Source organism: Microtus oregoni, unplaced genomic scaffold, assembly GCF_018167655.1.
Source record: "Microtus oregoni isolate MIOR12 unplaced genomic scaffold, Mior012 000065F_ref0000479, whole genome shotgun sequence".
Lineage (NCBI taxonomy): Eukaryota > Metazoa > Chordata > Mammalia > Rodentia > Cricetidae > Microtus > Microtus oregoni.
Window position 1 is genome coordinate 5,811,456 of NW_024543875.1, and position 20,777 is coordinate 5,832,232.

At 49.3% G+C, this 20,777-nt stretch overlaps 1 protein-coding gene across 3 annotated transcripts in view; it reads right to left on the minus strand.

Moving 5' to 3' along the window:
* LOC121440162 (myelin basic protein) overlaps nt 1-20,777 on the minus strand; it is a 108,765-nt gene that overhangs the window by 44,284 nt on the left and 43,704 nt on the right. For all 3 annotated transcript variants that reach the window (XM_041640901.1, XM_041640899.1, XM_041640900.1), the window contains exon 3: nt 18,741-18,828. In XM_041640901.1, the coding sequence (XP_041496835.1) occupies nt 18,741-18,828 (88 nt within the window). The remainder of the gene's footprint in view (nt 1-18,740; nt 18,829-20,777) is intronic.

Sequence of the window (20,777 nt, forward strand, 5' to 3'; positions counted from 1 at the left end):
GGTGCCTGGGAGTTGGTAAAAAGGAGCCAGGATCTGTGACTGTGCCTGTCCGGCTCTTCTAGTTCCTGTGTAGATCCAGGCATGGAGCCGTTGCTGTGTACTGAAGTCTGTGTACAGCTTCGTATATGTATGTTAGCATGTGTGTGCATGTGTGCACACATCAAATGCTCAGCAAAGAGCCTTTCTATAACTGCTTACATGGTGCTGCTGATGCTAGGCTTCTGTGGCATATTTCTGGAGCATAAGAAACTGCACAGCTGAAGTCCTCTCCTTTGCATGTAACACCGAGCAGACCAGTCAGTCAGCAGAGGCTTCTGGTGATGGGCACGCTGTCCTGTACCACACCTGGCCCTCCCTTGTGTTTGCCGAGCTTGGAAGCCAAGAACACAAACTGACACGCCCACACATTCTTGTTTGGTCTTCTTAAATGATTAAACAAGATAAAAAGTATTTTGTGACTCATGAAAAGCACACAGCATACGGTGTTTAGCACTTAGACACAGGAGTGTGTTGGGCCAGTCACAACTGTTCCGTGACACAATTGTCCGCTGTGGTCACACTCCAGTGGCAGAGTCTGACAAGATCCAGGATGGAGATAACATCACTGTTCTCTGTCTCCAGGCACAGGATGGTGGCGTTTCTGTCTTTAGGATGAAGCTGGAGGACAGTTCGGCCCTAAGATACTTGTGATGTTTAGGTGTAAGAAGCCAAGAGGAGAAGCCATAAGCACTGTTCGCACTTTGTGGCCTTAGGGTAGAGATTAGCCGGTTGAGTGTTTGCCTAGCACGCATGATCTCATAGCCCAGACATGGTGGCACACTCCTGTAATCATAGCACTTGGAGCTGGAGGCAAGAGGATTGGAAGTTCAAAGTTATCCTTGACTGCATAAGGAGTCTTAGGTCAGACTAAGCTGTATGAGATACTGTCTCAAAAAAAAAAGAAGGAAAGAAAGGAAAGAAACAGAAAAGGAAAAGAAAAACAAGAAGAAGAGGAAAGAAACAAAAAGAAAGACAGACAGACATTTGGTGGCCTAAAAAGTAAGGCAGTTTAAAAGACATATTTGATTTTGATTTTATTATTTATTTATTTATTTATTTATTTATTTATTTATTTATTGGTTTTTCGAGACAGGGTTTCTCTGTGGTTTTGGAGCCTGTCCTGGAACTAGCTCTTGTAGACCAGGCTGGTCTCGAACTCACAGAGATCCGCCTACCTCTGCCTCCCAAGTGCTGGGATTAAAGGCGTGCGCCACCACCGCCCGGCTGATTTTGATTTTAGTAGTTAAATTAATGATAATTGTTTTCAAATCAGAAGATGAAGGTGTGAGCGTGTCAGTCGGGGCTCTGGGATAACTTACACTTAATTCCTGCCCTCAAGGCCACTGGAGAACCTTAGAAGGGCCCAGGGTCAGTGAGGAGGTAGAGTACCTCCCAAACCTGGGGAGGAGGGGGAAGAGTGAGAGGGTGCTGTGAGAGGGGAGGGTGGCAGGCAGAACCTGTGAGACACAAGAGCCCTTATAGCCCTTTTCACAACACCTGTGCTTATGTTTATACCAAAGACTTTTCTCTAACAGCTTCTCAAAGTGAAGCACAAATGGCGAATAAACATAAAAAATGCTTGGCGTTCTTAGCCATCAGGGAAATGCAAATCCAAACTGCCTTGCCAGACTAGCCAGCATCAAGGTTACAAACAGCAGCAAACCCTGATGCTGATGAGGGAGAGAGGATGTTTGTGCACTGCTGGTGGAGATGATAAGCAGTCCAGTCGCCATGGAAATCAGTGCGGAGGGTCCTTACAAACTGAAAATAGAACAGCTTACGATCTGGTGGGCCAGTTCTGGGCGTGCACACTTGAAGACAATGTGCCGTAGGATCCACGTATGTCACTGGTGGGTATGCACACTTGAAGACAATGCACCACAGAGGAACTTGTGCATTCATGTTTACAGACTCACTATTCCCAGCAGCCAGTTTATGGCAGAGGAATGGCTGAAGAAAATGTGGTATATATGCACAATGGAATTTTAGTCATTAAAAAGAATGAAATTACATTGTTTTCTGGAATATAGATACAAATGGTGATTAAATTAGTCAAAATAAATCAGACAAGAAAGACAGATACTGAATGGTTTTCTCATTTGTAGACTCTCTACACATACATACATGTTTATGAATATGTATACATACTATAAATGATATGAATGTATAAGGGAGACTAGTGAGAGGGAGGGAGGGCTTGGGGATGAATGCGGATGAAGTGAAGAGCTTGAAAAGAAATTGTCTTTATGAAACCCAGAACCATGTACAATGAATACACATCAAGGGGAGAGACAGAGAGAGGAAGAGAGAGGGGGAAGAGGAAAAGGGAGGGGAGGGGGGGAACTGACCCAGACAGCAGTAATCCAATGTAAAGAGAAAGGGAAGCCAATAGAGAAAAAGAGAGGAAGGGGGGGAGAGACAGGAGAAAGAGTAGAGAGAAAGAGGAGGGAGAGGGAAAGGAGACAGAGGAAGAGAGGAGGAAGGAGAGGAGGAGGAGGAGGAGGAGGAGGAGGAGGAGGAGAGAGAGAGAGAGAGGAGTAATCTAACATAACGAGAAAGAGAAGCCCCTAGCCCACCAGAGAGCCTTGAGACTGAACATGGTGGTCACTCTGTGGGCTTCTCTATGGCTTTTGCTATGTACACATCTAACATCCCACCAGTGTCCAGATCACGGGGAGGAGCAGGATGCTGGTGCCTCTTCCTGCCTTTCATCCAAAAGTTGCCTTCCAGAAACTGTGATCTTGATATCTCAAAGGCTCCGGTACGGACCACTGGGGTACTTGGCCTTCACTGGATGGCGACGGGGTAGCAGCAATTGAATCAGCAGGATCGGCCTCCCTGCTTACTTTCTGATGAACAGAAGTGTACTCGACAATCCAACTTCTTAAAATGGCCATACTATTTTGTACATAGGCAGGGAGCGTTTTTTTTTTTTTTATCATTTGTAAATATGGCAGAAACAGAAGGGATCTGAACTCTCAAGGAATGAGGGCTCATAACATAAAACAAAATGGAGGTCTCTGGGACTGTGCATTTCTGAGTTATTTTTAGGTCACTCTGGGGACAGTAGCAGATCTGTGTGCAGCACTTACTGTGCCTGGATACCGCAGGGACAATGGTGTCAAATGTCTGGCACAGCACAGCCATCGGGCCCCACACAATGCCTGCCTTTCAGTGTTCACGAGCCACCATCAAGGGAGTGCCCCGTGGTACCATCTCTGTGCCAGCTGGTGTTAGCCCCTGCTGGGCTTTAAGGGTAAAAATAGTCTTCAAGTGAGAGCAGAGTTGGTGAAAGCTTTGAAAACCTTTGGGGGAATAGAACAGGTCTTTTCCAGATTAGAAAGAGAGGCAATTAGCGGGATACTGAGAGAGTGGTTAGAAAACTGGCCTCAGGCAAGGCTGGTCTGGTCTTTGTCTGCTGAAGTCCCAGGTGCAGACTGTGTCCATGCAAGAAGGTGTGTGTGTGTGTCGGTGTATATGTGTATGTAGTGTGTGTATGTGGTGTGTGTGTGTGTACCTATGTGTTTAAGTGCTTATACCTCTGCATTCCTGGACATCATTCTGCAAACACTTCTTAGCTTTTGAGATAGGGTCTCCCACTGGACCTGCTGCTTATGGATTCTGCTAGGTTGTCTGGTCAGCAAGCCCTAGGGATCCACCGGTTTCCACTCTTCAGTGCTTGAGTTTCAGGTGTGAGCCACCATTCCTGGCTTTTTCTGTGGGTGCTGGAGATCCACAATCAGGTGCTCAGATGCTTGTGTAGCAGGTACCTTCCCCACTGGCCCACTTCCCTAGTCCTGGAACGCATCCTAACTGCTAACAGGTTTCGTTTGATCTTCTGTTAGACATTCTGAGGCAACTTCCCCATCATTCCCATTCAGCTACCATAGACACCAACATGGGCAAATGGAAACCATCCGCAATCTTTGGCAAATGGAAGTAAAGACATCTTAACTTCTACACCCCATTGATGCTTGCAAGGAGCCATTTTCATCGTGTGTGAGCCTCGAATAAGTTGATAGCCAAACAGGAAATGAACACAGGTAGGTCTCTAGGCTATGGAGATGAATCCACTTGAAGCTTTCCGCCACTGAGGTCGGACTGACTGCCACAATTCTTTCAGTGGTATTTTCTGGTGTTATCAGAAACATCAAATGTTACCTCCTGCGTACCTGTGTCTCTCTCCAGGGGCCAGGTCACTGTGGCAGTGAACGTTGTGATGAGGATTGCTCATTTCTTGTCTTGCTTTCACAACACCTATACTAAAATAAGACTATGCCTCCTCTCCCTGGTGGACTCCTTGGCAGTGAGTCCAGGGCTGTGTTGTGAAAACCCCGATCAGTGTCACGATTCTAATGCAGGACTCCTGTGGGCCAGAAAAAATCCCTTCTCCTTGAATCTCTGCACATACCCAGAAGTGTGGTACAGGAGCAACTAAGAAGTGGCTTACTGGGGATAAGGCTCTCATCTTGAGGATGCTCTGTGCATTGTAATGGATCAGGTTATTGCCCTGTGTGCTTGGTGGTATGGCTCAGTGTGCTGCCTGACATTGATCTCTGTTGTGTGTGGTAGGTATTAGTTTATCCCAAGCTTCTCAGAAGGTCCCAGAACAGACTGAGAACAGTGTGTAGAACAGCCCGGAGCGTGTGCGCATCCACAGATTACCACAGGCACCCAGGCAGGGACATCACACAGCAGCTCTGCGTGGCCCCATTAGAACTTGTCTCAGCATCTTTCCTGGACTATTTTCTGACCGACTCTTTCACTGGCCTGGGCCTCTGCCCACACGTGAGCCTGCATTCCATATGCTCAGTTCTGCTGCTCGTCTTTCCTGCCTCGAGGCCTGCAATGCCGTTCTCTCCATGATGTGAGTCCCTTCTGCTGCCACCCACCACACCATCTGCGTGCCGTCCCCTGGGCCGACACATTCAGAGACAGCGCCTTTGTCATTTCTGACCGCTTGCTGAGCGCTCCTCTGAGGAAGTCTGCTTCACAAGCCCCTGAGAAGTAGCTGTGCCAACCACTGAGCAGATCGAGAACAGGGAAATCGGCAAGGAGTATGGTGGGCCAGGGGCAGCCCGGGTTCCAGCTTAATCCAGGTCTCAGAAAGTGACTTACGTTACTAGTGCCACAGGGGCCTGACAACTGCAGTGGAGTGGAGCGCCTACAGCTGCGGCCCCTCCCAGGCTTCCTCCCTTGCCTTTGCATGGCTCTTGGAACAACTTCTTGGTTGTGTGGCTGCCCTGATTCCTCACACAGGGGTCCCTGCTCTGAGTTCCTGCCAGGAGAGTCACTGACCTTACTACGGGGTCAGTCTGCACTAGCTCACAGTGACGACCAGAGACCAGATTCCTAAAATGGTGTTCCAGAGACTTTAACCATCACCCTGGTGCACCCTGAATGCCTGGAGTTCACCTAAGCCAGTACGGTCTGCATGCAGAAACTCTATCTTCTGTGGGCCAGGCTGCCGTGTCTGATGCTGCCATTTCTCTCTCCTCAGCATTCATTTGGGCCAAAGCCTGTGCAGACTTCTGGAGGCAGAGTTTAACTGTGGAAGGCGCTCTCAGGACCCCTGTCACGTGGTCCCTGTCATCTCCCCATCTCTCCACTGCTCACCCCCCCGAGGAGGGTTTCAGTTGGCAGCTGTGGGATTAGGGCAGGTCAGAGCGCTGTGCTGTGGGATGGATAGGATGGTGGCGACATTCTTAGCCCCTGAAATTTTAAATGCTGTTTCACAGTCTCTGGAACCCAGGTCCTCTCTTACTATGGACCAGCTCAAGGAGAGGTTTCTGGATGATGCAGAACTGCTGGATCTAGCACAGGCTACTGGCTGAGACATCCGTATGTAAACAGATAAGTGGAATCCCCTGACCTTTGGGAGACAGAAGACCTTTGACCTCAGGAAACACCCTGGGGCTCCTTCAGCTGCCTGCCACAGCTCCACACCCTTTGAGGAACTTCGGAAAATGGGGTTTAACAGCCACCTGATTGCAAAGGGCAGATAGGCAAGTAAAAGTGGGGATGAATCATTCCTGCCCCTCAGAGCCCAGCAGGATAGGCAAACCTCACTGTCGGAGATCTGCCAGAGAGCCCAGAAAACCCGCACGAAGTCCTACAACCAAGGCTCATGGGCGCATGACTCATGGCAGCCAGGGTGGAAATACCGCCAGTGTCTCTGCACTCATGGGTGTCCAGCTGAGGAACAGGAAACTCTTCAGCCAAGCAAAGGAAGAGAGCATGGATGACCCCCAGGACAGCATCCCACCTGAAGACCACGGTCAAGGAAGACCACGCAGGCGCACGCCTTTTACTTGGTCGTGCAGAGCACACAGATTCCCCGGTGCAGAAGGCAGCTTCGTGGCTGCAGTGTCTGAAGCTGGGGTGGGGAGGTGGACGGTGACCGTAAGTGGTTCAAGCACTCTCGCGGGGGAGACAGGGTGCTCTAAAAATAAGCGCGATTACGTTCCCATTCCACGGCGTTGTTGCTCCTGCTGACCATTTCAACAAGCAGGAAATAGAGGATGCGTGTAAACAGGGCCAACTTGAAGAACCACAGGCATCCTTAATAGTTTAAACACACCCGAGACTCTGCATCCTTTGAGCATCCAGTGTGCCACGCACCCACAACACAGTAAAGAGATGAGACTTCGGCATCTTCAGGGGAATGTTTTGTGACCAGATTGCACTGTCCCCAAACTACACCTCGTCAACAGTCATCAACCGAAAAGCTACAAACAGATTAGCGTTCTGAACTCTGGCTACTGCCAGTCCTGCCCAGGCAGATGGGCAGCTTCAGGGAAGAGCAAATGTACTGTTGTCCCCAGGCCTTCTGTTCTTTGATTTCGCTCCCTAAGGCACCTCCACCTTGAAGCCCTAAAACCCCCACTTGTTTCTGCAGTAGTGCCCTGGGGGAGTTCTGAGGGTTACTCAGAGACTTCAAAACAGGAACGTTGTTACAGGAAGTGGTTAGATTCGTGATCAAGGCGACAGAGGTGGGAAAAATGGATCAAGGCGACAGAGGTGGGAAAAATGGCGGGCTGGAAGAAGAGGGAGAGCCCTAAAACCTGGCTAACAGATGGTTCCTGCCTTGTGGACATTGTCATCTCCATTTTGCAGCGATAAAACCAGAGGATTCTCAGGTCAGCAGTAAAACATCCAGTTTGTATTTATTCGGAGGAGCCAGAATCTGAACTCAGGAGAAAGACAACCTCTGTGCTGGAGGAACAGGGGAGGGGAATGATGGCTGTCGCAAACAAGCCATCCTAGAAGTATCTGAAGGATGAATACACTTGGTTTCAGAAGAGTGAAAGGAAATCTTTTCACAGCATGTGATGAAGATGAAGGCTGCCTGAGTAGCTCAGTTGCTGCATTCTTTCACCAGCCTGTATGTATCACTTCACTAGAAAAGCCATTTGTGCTGTGTGTCCACCTGTGTGTGCGTCTCTATGGAAACCGGGGAAACTGGTCCTCAGTCTTTGAAACAGTCTTTCGCTGGCCTAGAGGTCACCAGGTAGGCTGGCTTTGTTAGCCAGGGAGCCCCAGGGAGCCCCAGGGACCCACCTGTCTTTCCTTCCCCGACACTGGGATTACAAATCTGTACCACTGTTTACAGCATATGTTCCAGGGATGGCCCTGAGGGACCCATGCAAGCCCTTTGCCATTTGAGCCTTCTCCCCAGACCCCAGTTTCATTTTTACCTCCCACTCTTACACAGTTAGTTGGAAGGTCCCTGAGGTGTTTCAAGAGCGTGAAGACGGGCCTCGGTGGTTTAAAGCAATACTCTGCCTCTTTGCAGATGCTCTGCTTGGACGAACATGAGAGAGAACTGTGGCTGTACATCTGTCCTTAGGGGTCACGACTGCCAGTCCCATGCAGTTGACTTTGCGTTCACCACTGGGTAACTAGTAACCTCCGAAACTCCCCAGTGAAGTCTGGGGATGCTCTGGAAACAAGTGCTGCTTAATTTGGGGCTAGGAGTAAGTTCAGCACTGCTGATGTTTCTCAAAGGGCAACAAACCAAACGGTAAATTTTGTAGGGATTTTCTGGGCAATCTGGGCAACATCATTCTCACATCCTATTCATCTCTTGACCGCAAGAAGTTTCTGGCGCAAATATACTGACCATCTCCTGCAAAATCCCCCGACTAGTGAATTACTGACTCACTGGGAAGCGGGACAAAGACGCTCCTGCCCTGACCCTTCCCACATAGAAAATTTCAAGGTCCTTCTGCCGTTAGCTACTCATGAACCACAAGAGAGAGGAGCCAGAGTGGAGACTCCTCCCCAGTGCCACTATTGCAGCTGACCTCCCAGGGCCAGTTAAAGGCGATTGTCAGTACGGACAAGTGACCTCTTTCCAGCATCGTCTCCAGGCCTTGAGCACAAGCGTCATGCTGACAGCCAGTGGGGCTGGAGGTGGGGGTGTGTGTCAGTGGTGGGGGACTCTCTTCAGGACGTCATCACTAATAGGATTTCCTTGGAGGGAAAAGCCATTATGGCCTTATTTTATTAAGACCATCATTTCAAACACCCCCTGGGAAGTGCTCCCCACTCTTGTAGCAACAAAGCAGGTCTGGGAGGGGAGCCCTGTTGCATGCTTACATTGCCTACAGCGTGCTTGGATCTGAATGAAGATGCCGGGAAAAATGAAGGCAACATAAAGGTGTGTTCTACTCATTTTGATGAATTTTAGTTAGAAGAAAGCTTTCCAAAAGATAAACACAATCCCCCAAGCTAGGGAGAAAGGAGGAGTGCTTTCTTAGTTGTGTTGTAGTTGGTTTGCTGGCACCTGGACAGTAACTGAACAACGGTGGTCAGGGCAGAAGGAGCCACACCATGGTCCGTTCTGATCCTAGGGACCATAAGACACAGCAAGTTACTCAGGCTTCACTTGCTGGTAGAGACACCAGCATCTCCAATGGTCCTTTCCATCCGTCATAGCGGGCTCTGTAGAAATGGATGTCTAACAGTCTGTTTGCCACTGTTAACATCTGCCTGGCTCAGTTAACATTGAATAGTTAACAAGAGGTCACCTGCTGGGGTGCCTAGTCACCTTCTCAGCAGATTTGGGTGAGACAGGAGGTGCCATGTGTCATTCCAAAGTGGTCGGAGCTGTCTCCAGGGTTTGTGTATAGGGCAGGAAGGTTGGGGGTAATAATTATCAACAGCTTTCCAAATGTGCCACATTTAACCCAAAGCAGGATAGGTGATTTAAGAGAAACATGGGAGCTCCAGAGGGTAAGGTGATGGACTCTGGGGTGAAACTGGAAGGAGGGAATGAGAGGGGAGCGAGGAACACTCTCTGAATCCCCAGATGGCAAGGCTCAGGTTTTCCTTCTTGACACTTCATCTCTAACATGTGTACGATGTTGACACGGAAGTGCCCTTGAAAGAAGAGACACCTGCTTCCTTTTGGGAAATCAGGGACATCTTGACCCTCATGCTGGGGGCGGCTTGCACACAGAGTGTTTGTATAGGGAAGTTAACTTGAAAAGCGCTCTCCCCTGCTTCACCAAGAAGGACCTTCCTACATGTGTCAAGTCCATAGGAGACCTTAGGTCCTTGACAAATTCAGACAAGGGTGAGACAAAATGACGTTCCTTCACTGGCAGAGACACATGGGGGTGTTTTCCAATTGCGATCTGACCCAAGATGCTGAAGATACTCAAAGGGATCATGGTGGACACAAGATGTCTCCGATGGGCCCGTGACCAGGGAAGACTCTCTGCTTCCTGGGCCTCAGGCAGGGCACATTGCTCCCCAACTGGCCAAAGCCCATCACATCTGCTATTTGTGACTCGGGAAACTGTGTTCCCTCTTTGTTCTCACGATCTGCTCGCTGTCCTATTGTGGCTCTGCAGGCCCTAAGTGACTCCGAGGCACTCCTAAGGTGGGGCTCTCCGGGAGCAGGCTGTCTGAGCCTTCCAGGCACCAGTAGCGATGGCTGTTCTGTGGGAGTCAGCCTGCTCGGAGCTCTCCTCCTCATCCTCCTGCCGGAAATGGCATCGCTAGGCTAGGCTACCATTACCATCTGGTTCTGGGGAATTTCAGCGCCCTGTGAGAAGTGCTTTAACAAATGAGGAAAGGGCAGCGCGTCCCTGGACACTTTCACCCAAACACTTCCTGTTCTACATGTGAGCTCCCAGCACAGAGGCAGCTCACCCTTGGTGGAAGGGGTCCTACACACACACACACACACACACACACACACACACACCACACACACACACACACACACACCACACACACACACACACACACACACCTGTGTGCACAAGCTGTACACATGTACATGCCCTCATGCGCATGACCTCATATTCATCGTACATGTATACACACATGTACACATAATAGCCATTATACATGTGCACACCACACATGTACAAACAATAACCCAGGCCCTAAGAAGTAGAGAATGGGAAATTTGAAGGGCTTCAGAGGTCTGCAGAAACTGTGCCCAAGGGAGGAGATGTCTGGGAGAGGAGGTGTCAGAGGACAGAGGGGAGCAGAAAGCAGAGGGTATAGCTGTGCCCTCCCATCATGCTCTCAGTATTGAAAAAGCTGCTCCTTAGCTGGGTACAGTGGCACAGGCCTTTAATCCCAGCACCCAGGAAACAGGAGGAGGACTGGTTTCTGTGAGTTTGAGGCCAGCCTGGTCTATATAGTGAGTTCCAGGATGCCCAGGGCTACAGAGAAACCTCGTTAAAAAGACAAAAAACAAAACAAAACAAAAAACAAACTAAAACAACAGCAGAAGTAAAAAAAACAACCAAATAAACAACAACAACAACAACAACAAAAACAGAAGGCAAAAGCTGCCTCTAAGACCCACACCTTCTGAGATTTAGTAGTGAACAGACGGACAAAAGCTTCCTATCTTCTATGGGCTCACCTTATATCAGGCAGGGACCAAGCAATAACTAAATACATTAGACAGTGACCACCTGGGGTGGGGGACCAGCACCCACTCTCTGTGCCCTTCTTGGTGCCTTATATGGAGGAGGGACTGCCTGACACTTCTGGTCAGAGACCTGGAAGGAAGCGATGAATGCCATCTTGCTTGGCACTAGAGCATCCAAGATGACATGCTATCCCTCCTCTCTTTCCCCGGACACCCTCTGTCCTGCCCTCTGAGCTGAAACACAAAAGCAGCTGGGGTTTTCAGTCTCTAAGATTTAGGAGTTCATATGACAGGTTGGTGTGGCTCAGTCGTCTTAGTTCAAGACAGGTCACCGAGAAGGGGACACTGAGCAGAAACTTGCAGGGGATCCATCCCCTCACAGATGACAGAGAAAGTGTTAAGGAGTTTTTATACAGTGCCCTCTAGGGGTGTGCTTACACGCATTCAGGCATGTGGACCCTCAGGCCACTTTCTGCAGCTTAGCTTCAAAGCAGGCCCGGCTACTGCTTGAACTGTGCAGACTATGGCCGCACCCACATTGGGCTGGTTTTGCAGGCATGCCGAGTGTAAAAGCTATAGAGTGGTGGAGATGTCTGAAAAGAAAGTCTAGGAGGTCAGACAATGTGTGCCAGGGTCAGGATCTCCATGGGAGATCCTGTAAGCACAAGCCACAAAAATATGAGGGTGAACTGAAAGATACAACAGAGATCCCAGGAAGTCAGAGGTGCCCAGAAGGATGGCGAGTCTTCTGAGAAAGAGCACAGGCAATAAACCCAGGAGAGGGGCCAGTGGGGCTGCAACTTGCGAGGACATAGGGGTGGGGGTGCCCACACCCATCGGTCATGTGGTTGCTGGGCACAGCTCACTTGTCCTGTTGAGACTGCACTTCTAACCTGGGAAGTGGAGCTGGGACAGGAGCACTGACTGGATACTGAGAGAAGAATTCTGGCTCTTGCCTCATGGACATCTGTATTCGGAAGGAGGAACCATGTTTGTCCATCACTTGCCCTGTGTACGCCGCTGGGTTCCCATGCTGCTGTGGCCTGACCCTTCCTTGCTATTTCCTAGTGCTTCTTTTTGTAATGGGGATGGGGAGTGGAGTGGGATTTAACTGAGCTATTCAAAAACAGAAGAAATATTATCATCTAAGGGATTAAATTGTGAATGAGCCTTACATCAACTGAAGTCACTGGAGGGCAAAGGTCATGGGAATCTCTTAAAAGATTAAAGTCCAGGTGACAAGCTCAAAGGGCTATAGGGCTGAGCAGGTCACTCTGATGAGACCTGAGACACCAGGCAAGTGCAGTTACACCAGAAACCAGCTATTTCCCAGTCTTTAATGATTCCAGAGAGACTGGGATTCTAAACTCAAATGCGACCACATAGGAGACCAAGCAGTGTTTCAAACAGGCACTAATCAGGACCACCGGAGCCCCGTAAAACGTAAGTGGTAAAAAAGGTCAACACACAAAGTTGAACAAGGGTTACTTCTGTCAGATGGTTGGAGTAAACGCTAACCCTTCAATTAATTTAAAGTCCTTAATCTTAATTCATGAATCAAATGTATATGTATGTATGTATGTGTATATATATATATGAATGAAATAAATACAATAGTATTTTTATTTTAGAACGAAAATCCTAGATATAGGGTACACATTCACTCAGGTCCTAGGAAGTTCCGGGCAAGTCCATTCTGCCACCAAGACTCCACTTAGTTAAAATAGCACTTGCTCAAACCCAAGAGCTCTGCTAGGACAGGAGGCTGAAGGCCACACCCATGCAAGAAGAAAGGCTTCGAACCTGCACATGCAGCTCAATTGGTCCTCGCTAAGCAGGGAAATTAAGTAGCTGCGTGAAGTAAGCCAGCGTGGGGCCGCGATGGGGACTCCATCTTAGAAATGGAGTGTGGAAGAATAGCCCGGCTCTGTCAGCTGGAGAGACGAGACTTCTCACCTGTTCGCCCTTTCAGCGAGAGCTCTGGATGAGGCATGGTCCCTCTCTTCCCAGCAGGCTTTGCAAAGCCTTTCTGGCTTCTGCGCATGCTCTCACTGAGATGGTCTCGACAACAGAATGCTCGCCTGATACACGAAAAGCAGCAACAGCAAAAACCACCTTTGCTTTGCATGTGTCAAGCTGGGTTAAAATGTCCCCTTCCACTCTCCCCTGACCCCCTTAGCCCCACCCTAGAATATTGCAGGCACATCCGAAGTGCTCAAAGGGGACTTAACGGCTAGTGTGGTGTACGTGGATGGATCTGGACTTGCGTCACACTGAGACAGAGCTACAGCATCGCAAACCTCATTCACAGCATTCTTCATAAATGACATTTTTGCTAGGACATTCTGGGTGTCGGTGACTAATGAGGAACTAGCACCAAAAGTTGTTTTAGTTCATCCTGGCTTGTGAACCACCCACAAAGGTCCTTTATTCCCAGTTACGGTTGATGGAGATCCACAGAAACGCTAACGAACCCGCAACCGGCATTAACATGGCTGACCCTTAGGTTTGTCTGTGAGCAGAGTCTTACTGCCTCGACTTCCTGAGTACTGGGGTTACAGGGTGTTCCAAATCATCCAGATCGTCTGCCTGTTCTCTCACTGACCCCCTCAGAGTTGGGATGGAAAGGGGCCGCCCTTTAACAGAGGAAAACAGAAACACCTGAGTGTGAGCCATCAGTGAGCTAGATGAAGCCTCTTTGTCTCCTACTGTCTCTAGACTACATTCTCTTATCCTCTTCCTGAGACTCATCATCCATTCCTAGCGGGGCAGGGAGACCAGAGGGTTTCAGCACTGACTACCGATCTTTGGGTTTTTCCCAGCGTGGGGCCCTGCATCCCTGTGCTATGAGACACCCATCCACGCCCTCACTCAGCAAGGTCCAGTTCTGTCTGTGAGTCAGATCAGCTCTGTTGACTGAAGACAAAGGCTTTGGCTGGCGCTTATCCCAACAGAGAACCCACTTGACACGACATTTGGTGGACAGTGACCACCATGTAACTGTCATCTCTGATAAAAATCTAAGCGGGAGAATTCTCAGACTTCATTCAACACAACTTGGCATCATTGAAAATGTGTAAAACTCTGTAATTATAAGAATAATACAGCTGAATGGACACCCCAGTAAGCATGCCGCCCAGGAGGATGAAGCTGGAGGACTGAAGTGAGTTCTTGGGTAATAGAATAAGATCTTATTTCAAAAACCAAATAAACGAGGCTGGAAAGATGGCCAAGTGGTTAGGAACAATTGCTGCTCTTGTAGAGGACCCGAGTTTGCTTCCCAGCACTCACATAGTGGCTCACAACCGTCCCTAACTCCGGTTCTGGGGGAGCTCCTCAGGCATGTGCATAGTACAAATACATACATACACACAAACACCCAGACGCCTAAAATAAATAAAGTCAAAAATCATTAAAAACCTAAATGAACATATCCTGCCTGGGCACATGAGGGCACATCACTGTTCACAGGGTGTCCTGACCCCACCTCAACATCTGAGGAATCTAAGAAGCAAAGGGGCAAAACTCACACAGCTCTGCCATATCCTGTCTGACACAAGGCATCTGACTGCCCGTGCAGGTGGCCAAATCTCACCCATAGTGGGGACACTGTCACAGCAGGTATGTTAGCATAGCCGCACCTTCCTGTGATCTAGACGTCAGAGTCTCTGGTCGCCTGTTGCATCCTATGCACCGCCTGACTGCAGTCTGACTCAGGCTACAGGAAGCAGACAGGTGCATGTAAGCATCTCTCACGAATATGTTTTCTTCCAACACTGAACCCAGGCTGGTCCATCGCCATCACTTGAGGATTTGCCCTCACCTGTGCTTATCTCTAAGGACAGCAGTGGAAGGAAGGGGTGACCCCGCAATCAAGCTATCCTTGCCCACACCACCTGTCAAACTTGGGCATCTTGGGTGCATGCCAAGTGGTGCCTCCGCCCCGGGATAGTCTAAAAGGAGCCAGTCACTCCTGCAGAGCAGTGGCGCCCTCTCCTGGTAGTTTCTATACATTGCTAGAGTGAATTCTGGGGAGGGCCTGTCCAGTAGCAGCCCCGTAAAACACACATACACAGAACACCAGACGCCTAAAATAAATAAAACCCAAAATCATTAAAAACCTAAATGAACATGGGGCATGCTGCCTTCCTTCTCCATGGCCTCCAAATGTCAGGATGGTATGTGACGTGTGTGTGGGTGTGTGGCTCAACAAAGTTTACAAACCGGCCTGCTGAAAAATAGCCTGGTTCCTCAAATTGGGGACGACATGGTTCCCTAGGCTACTGTGCCCTGCAGCACTTCCTTCCTCCTGGGTAGCCAGGCAACCAGGCCTGAAGTGTAACCACAATGCTGTCAGAGGAAGGGGCAGAGAGAGTTAGTGCTGCGCCTGCTGGGATACTCCCTTGAGACTGAAGCAACTCCCAGTGGTACGTTACCAGTTAGCATAAAGTCTCAGACTCACGCACTACTGCTTAACCAAGGATTGCCTCTGGCCTGGAAAAGCCGCAGAGGAAATGTCTGGATTCAGTTGACTGACTTAGTGTGTGGCCTAGAGCCATCAGGTGTAGCATGCGTGCCTAGTCAACTCTGCCTGTGAACTTCTTTACGGTATCCAGTTCATCCCATCCAGGAGTTCTTTCTTAATGGAAATAGTACCCTTTACCATGATGTCCAGTATCCCAAATGTGTGTCCTACAATAATGTGTTGCTAGAGGAGACAGGTTTCACTATATTCTACATTTTTTTTATCTGTCCTTCTGATGCAAAAAATGAAATGATCTCTGAGAGCGTGCAGATGCCCTTGGTAGGGCTGCTGCCGACTTGATGTTCATAAAATACAAGAAATGTCAAGGGAGCTTGCTTTCCCAAGCCTACAGGACAGCTAGGGAAGTCCTTATGAAGTGCAGGGGGCTGGATTCACTGGGAACCACGTCTGTGCTACCAGCAGTTTATAAAGATTTCTTCTATAAGGAATGGCTCGATTGGTCACAGTCAATACTAAGTCCGAAAACCTGAATTAGATTCTTGGGACACACATGTCAGAAAAGAGAATCAACTTCCAAAGGTTGCCCTCCTGTGACCTCTATCAGGACACACACACACACCACAACAACAAAAACAAAAACCTCAAACAAACAAACAAACAAACAGACAAAAAACCCAGCCAGTGTCATCTGAGCTTTCCTCTCCCATCTGCCATTTTTCGTCTTTGTCCTGGAACTTCTGCGGCTGCCAGAGAAGGGCCAGGAGGCAAGGTTACTGAGCTCCAGGGCAGAGGCTCAGCAGCTCACTCAGGACTGCTGAGTGCCCAGGGTTCATAAGCCCTCCCAGCCAGCTTGACTCAGTGCTGTGTGAACCCAGGACATCCACAGGCAGAGTTCCTCACATGCTCCTGGGCTCTGACTCAGCCAGGACCAGAATGAGCCTGCATGCGTGAGGGTGACTCAGGTCCTGCTGCAGCCTGCAGTGCCAGAGCTGTGAACTGCCTTCACGTCACAGGTGCGAGCGCGTTCCTGGCCCAGGTCCTGGGAGCACCTGATTTGTTGTGGAAAAACCTGTAACTTCTGCATTGCCATTGGCTTCATCTTCCAGCCAGTAAGCTGTCTCCTGGGACACTCACAGCTTCAGGAATCAGAGCATTTACATAAGTCACGGAGGGGACTCACAAAGGCCTTTTATGTGATATAGTTCACGTGTTACATACATTTTCTGTGTGTGTATACACACATACACACATAATGGTAAAGACAGTGTTCCTATGATCACAAATAAACTAAAAAAGCAATTACCTAGACCTAGGAGCACAGCTCAGTGGTAAGGCACTCACATAGCATGTATCAACTCCTGAACTCCATCCCTAGGACAGTAAAACACCCCAACTAATACTCAAGATGACACTTGTCTAAACAGTATGTAAAGGCAGGCGTGCATATGTTGCCTTTCCTTTGGTGCCTCTGATATGCGTCTGTGAGCCTTAGTTCCGTGTCCACACTTGGAAAACACAAGCAAAGAAACCATGGTTTCTACCCAATGTCTACCACATAGGCAGACTCTGTGCCCTGTACCATGACTTGTCCCGAATACTTTAAATTGTGTACCTTACTGTCATATACCCCCACCCCTGCCTTCTACTCTTACTTCTGACCAGGCCCCAGGAGCTACTAAAATATGAAACCCCACTTTCTAAAGACAGAAATGAAAAATTCCAAGAAGATTCCTGTGGAAATGGACACAGCTAAGGAAACTGTAGAACCCCCTCCCCTGCTGGCCCCCACCTCCCCTGCTGGCCCCCACCGCCCCTACTGGCCCCCACCTCCCCTGCTGGCCCCCACCTCCCCTGCTGGCCCCCACCGCCCCTGTTGGCCCCCACCTCCCCTGCTGGCCCCCACCTCCCCTGCTGGCCCCCACCGCCCCTGCTGGCCCCCACCTCCCCTACTGGCCCCCACCTCCCCTGCTGGCCCCCCTGCCCCGCACCCCTCTCACAACCATAGTTTCAGTCTTACGGTGGCACTGTTTCCAGAGAATTTCAACCACAGGTGTTTGCTCAAGAAGGAAAAGCAGAGAAGGAACGAATTTTGATGAAACCAAGTTAACCAAAACGAACAATAACAAAACCCCAGGGTAGATGGCACTGCCTCGTGGGAGAAGTATGAAGAAAGGCCTTTGCATGAGCAAGGCGAGGCCAGGTTAGGGAGTGTCCAAGGGTGGCTGGCCTTGAGTGACCGAGACCTAGGCTTCGAGACTGGGGTTATGATTCCTGCAGTGGCAGAACCTAGCTGCTGCTTCCTCTTGGGACAGTGGGCTCTTACCACTCTCAACCACACTTGTCTTCTCCCATCTCCCTAAGGGAAAGAAAGAAGCCACCAGTGCCCCTGAGAATGGGCCAACCGTGGGAGCCCATGTTGGAGAAAAGTCATGGAAAAGATAGCTCAACCACATTCCACAAAAATCAGATGAGGGTGTTTGTTCCTCTGAGAAGTAGGAAGGAAGAGAAAACCCACATACAGGACAGTGTGTATTCATGAGGCAACAGGAAGGTAGCATTTTGTAGACCACAATTATTCCCAACAACAGCCAAGTCACTGTCTGCAGCCAGCCCAAGGACAGCAGTGCCCGACTTTGGCAAGCTTACTTCCTCCTCAGCATTGTTATGACATTGTGGGGCCTGCTGATGGCAAGAGACTGACAGAGAGAGAGAGAGAGAGAGAGAGAGAGAGAGAGAGAGAGAGACTGACTTAGGGGTACAGAGAGCAAACATGAACACAAAACAAAACAGAACCCTGGGTCCCATGGGAAAGGGTCTGCAGGAGGGCAGTAAGGAGTCCTGTTCGCTGTACCACTGCATAGATGTTTAAAAATGAAGATGGAGGTTGGGGATATAGTCCGCTGGGTAAATGACTTGCTGCATAAAGGTGAGAACCTGAGTTTGATCCCTAGAATGCGTATAAAACCACATGCAACAGTGCACATCTGTAATTGCACTACCAAGAGAAGGGGATGGAGGTGGTGTTGGCCATCAGACGTTCATAGACCAGTTATCCTGGGCTATGCAGCAGTGAACAAGCTCCTCTTGTTTCTATTCAAGGTGGGGGGTGAGATTGTCCTCTGACTGGCACACATGCCCTGTGTCAAATGCAAGCGTATATTCCCAGATGGGAATACACATACATACAGGAAGACCAAACAAAACAAAACCAGAAAAAGAAGAAAAACAAAACTCTAAAGAGAAGGGTGGGGATTTCCCAGTGAGAATGTGAGTGTCGCAGTCCAAGCACGAGAAGGGGCTGTTCCCTCTACATACCAAACACATCACTGTCTTCTGATGCTGTCTGAGAAAGTTTGCCCACGCTTCTCTGTTCTTCACACTCTCCTCGGTGACTTTCACCATCCTGAAAAAACAACACACCAACAAACACAGTTAGATGCAAACAGATATATTTTTGGCAGCAAAATGATCTTAATGTACTGTCTTCAAGTGGAAGACCTGGCTCAGCTCAGGGTTAGAGATTCAGGCGAGATAACTCAGGGTCATTTCTCTGCCTAACCACACACATGTGCGCTGGGTCCTAGTGGACAGTTTCACATGAGAGGGTGCCAGCCTCAGCCTGGATGGAATACAGTAGCCAGGCAGGCAATTCCTATCTGCAGATGGGCTGTCTGTGTGGGCACTCTTGGATTTCAAATGGCTTACAGAGCTTTGAATTCTAGGTAAGGCTAATCAGAAGCTTATCAGGACTCGGGGGGACAGTACCAATGCTAACACTCGGCGATGCCTTGTGTTCCTGTGAGGTAGGGAGGAGACCACCGTGGGAGGGATGGGATGCTCTTGTCTAGGAGCCCTGGTACTCCAGGGATGATGGGATGTTGGGGGAGGGGAGGACGGTTTCCCTGCCTGCTCTTTGGGATCCTGTTGATTCTCTTGAAGCAAGCATGGATATAAGATTTATTATATTAATTGATTTTATTTTGCATGTGTCTGTGTGGGTATACATGTATATGTGTGCGGGTTCAGAGGTCACCTTAGGGTGTCCTTTCTCGGGAACCATCTACCTCATTCTTTGAGACAGTGTCTCTCTCTGGCTGGAAGCCTCCCGATTAGGCTAGCCATGTCTCTACCACTGTCTCCACCTTTTTCCAGCACTGAGATGCACTGTTTACTTGTTTTCATCATCATCATCATCATCATCATCATCATTATTATTATTATTATTATTATTATTTTGAGACCGAGTTTTGCTAGACAGCCATGGCTAGTCTGGAATTTGTAGGCAGGTCTTAAACCTGTGGTCATTCTCTCACCTCTGCCTCCCAAACGCCAGACAATAGAAGTTCACCCCCATGCTTGGCTTTTGAACTTCGATCTTTGACTTTAACAGTTTAGCATGTAGTCACAACGATGGCCCTGTTGGAAGGCCCTGGAGACCCTTCTGCTCATTTCCTATATGGCGCCTTTAATCCTAACTGGTGCTGGACCAACTCTGCAGGATACCTCACAGCCACAGCACCTGCAGGCAGGGAAGCTCCTGCGGCTGAGAGAACAGGCTGCTTCCACTCCAGACCCAGCATCATGGATGTCTATGGCCCCTGTGTGGTCGTTGTCTGCCCTCCTGTGCTCCAGATTACTTCACAGCGCTGCTTCCCAGGTCTGCACCTCCTTTCCTAGGAGCCTTCAGCCCAGTTTTTTGTTTTTGTTTTCGGTTCTTTTCTCACAGGGATGAGGTCAGGCAGTAGACAGCAATTGAGATAACAAATCCCGTAGTCAGACGCTGCGTGTGTACGGACTTGGGTATTAGCCATGCTACCCTGAGCACATACCATGCCTCAGTGTCCTTGTCTATAAAAGAGCAGAAATGCTAACATTGCTTGGCATGGTGTTTATAAATAAGAATTAGCAGACGTCATCCACGCAAAGTGCTCAGAATTTGCCTGGTACAAAAAAACTGCTGCTCTGTTAAATGAGAGATGGAGCAGAGGTGGCTGTCTCCCTGGCACCCCAGCCCCTGGTGCCTGTTGCTGCTTTCAGATCAGCTCATATTTCTTGGGCTCAGTGGGAGAGGGGGTGGGATGTTGTTGCCTGGCTCCCCTTTCTCGATCTTCTCTTCCCTTGCCCCAGCAGTGTTCAGTGTGTGTGAGCTGAATCATGGAGGCCAGAGAGCAGGTCCAAGAACTGCTCCCGCCTCCCAAAGGCCACCCAAGCAGTCACTCATGTACCCCAGCTTCAGAAGGCACGGGCTGCTGCCTAGCGAAGCCAACTAGACTGTAGAAGCAGAGGTGGGGCTCCAGCATCCTTGGCTGAGTCTGAGTGACTGCTGGTAAATCAACTGATATTTCCTGTCCC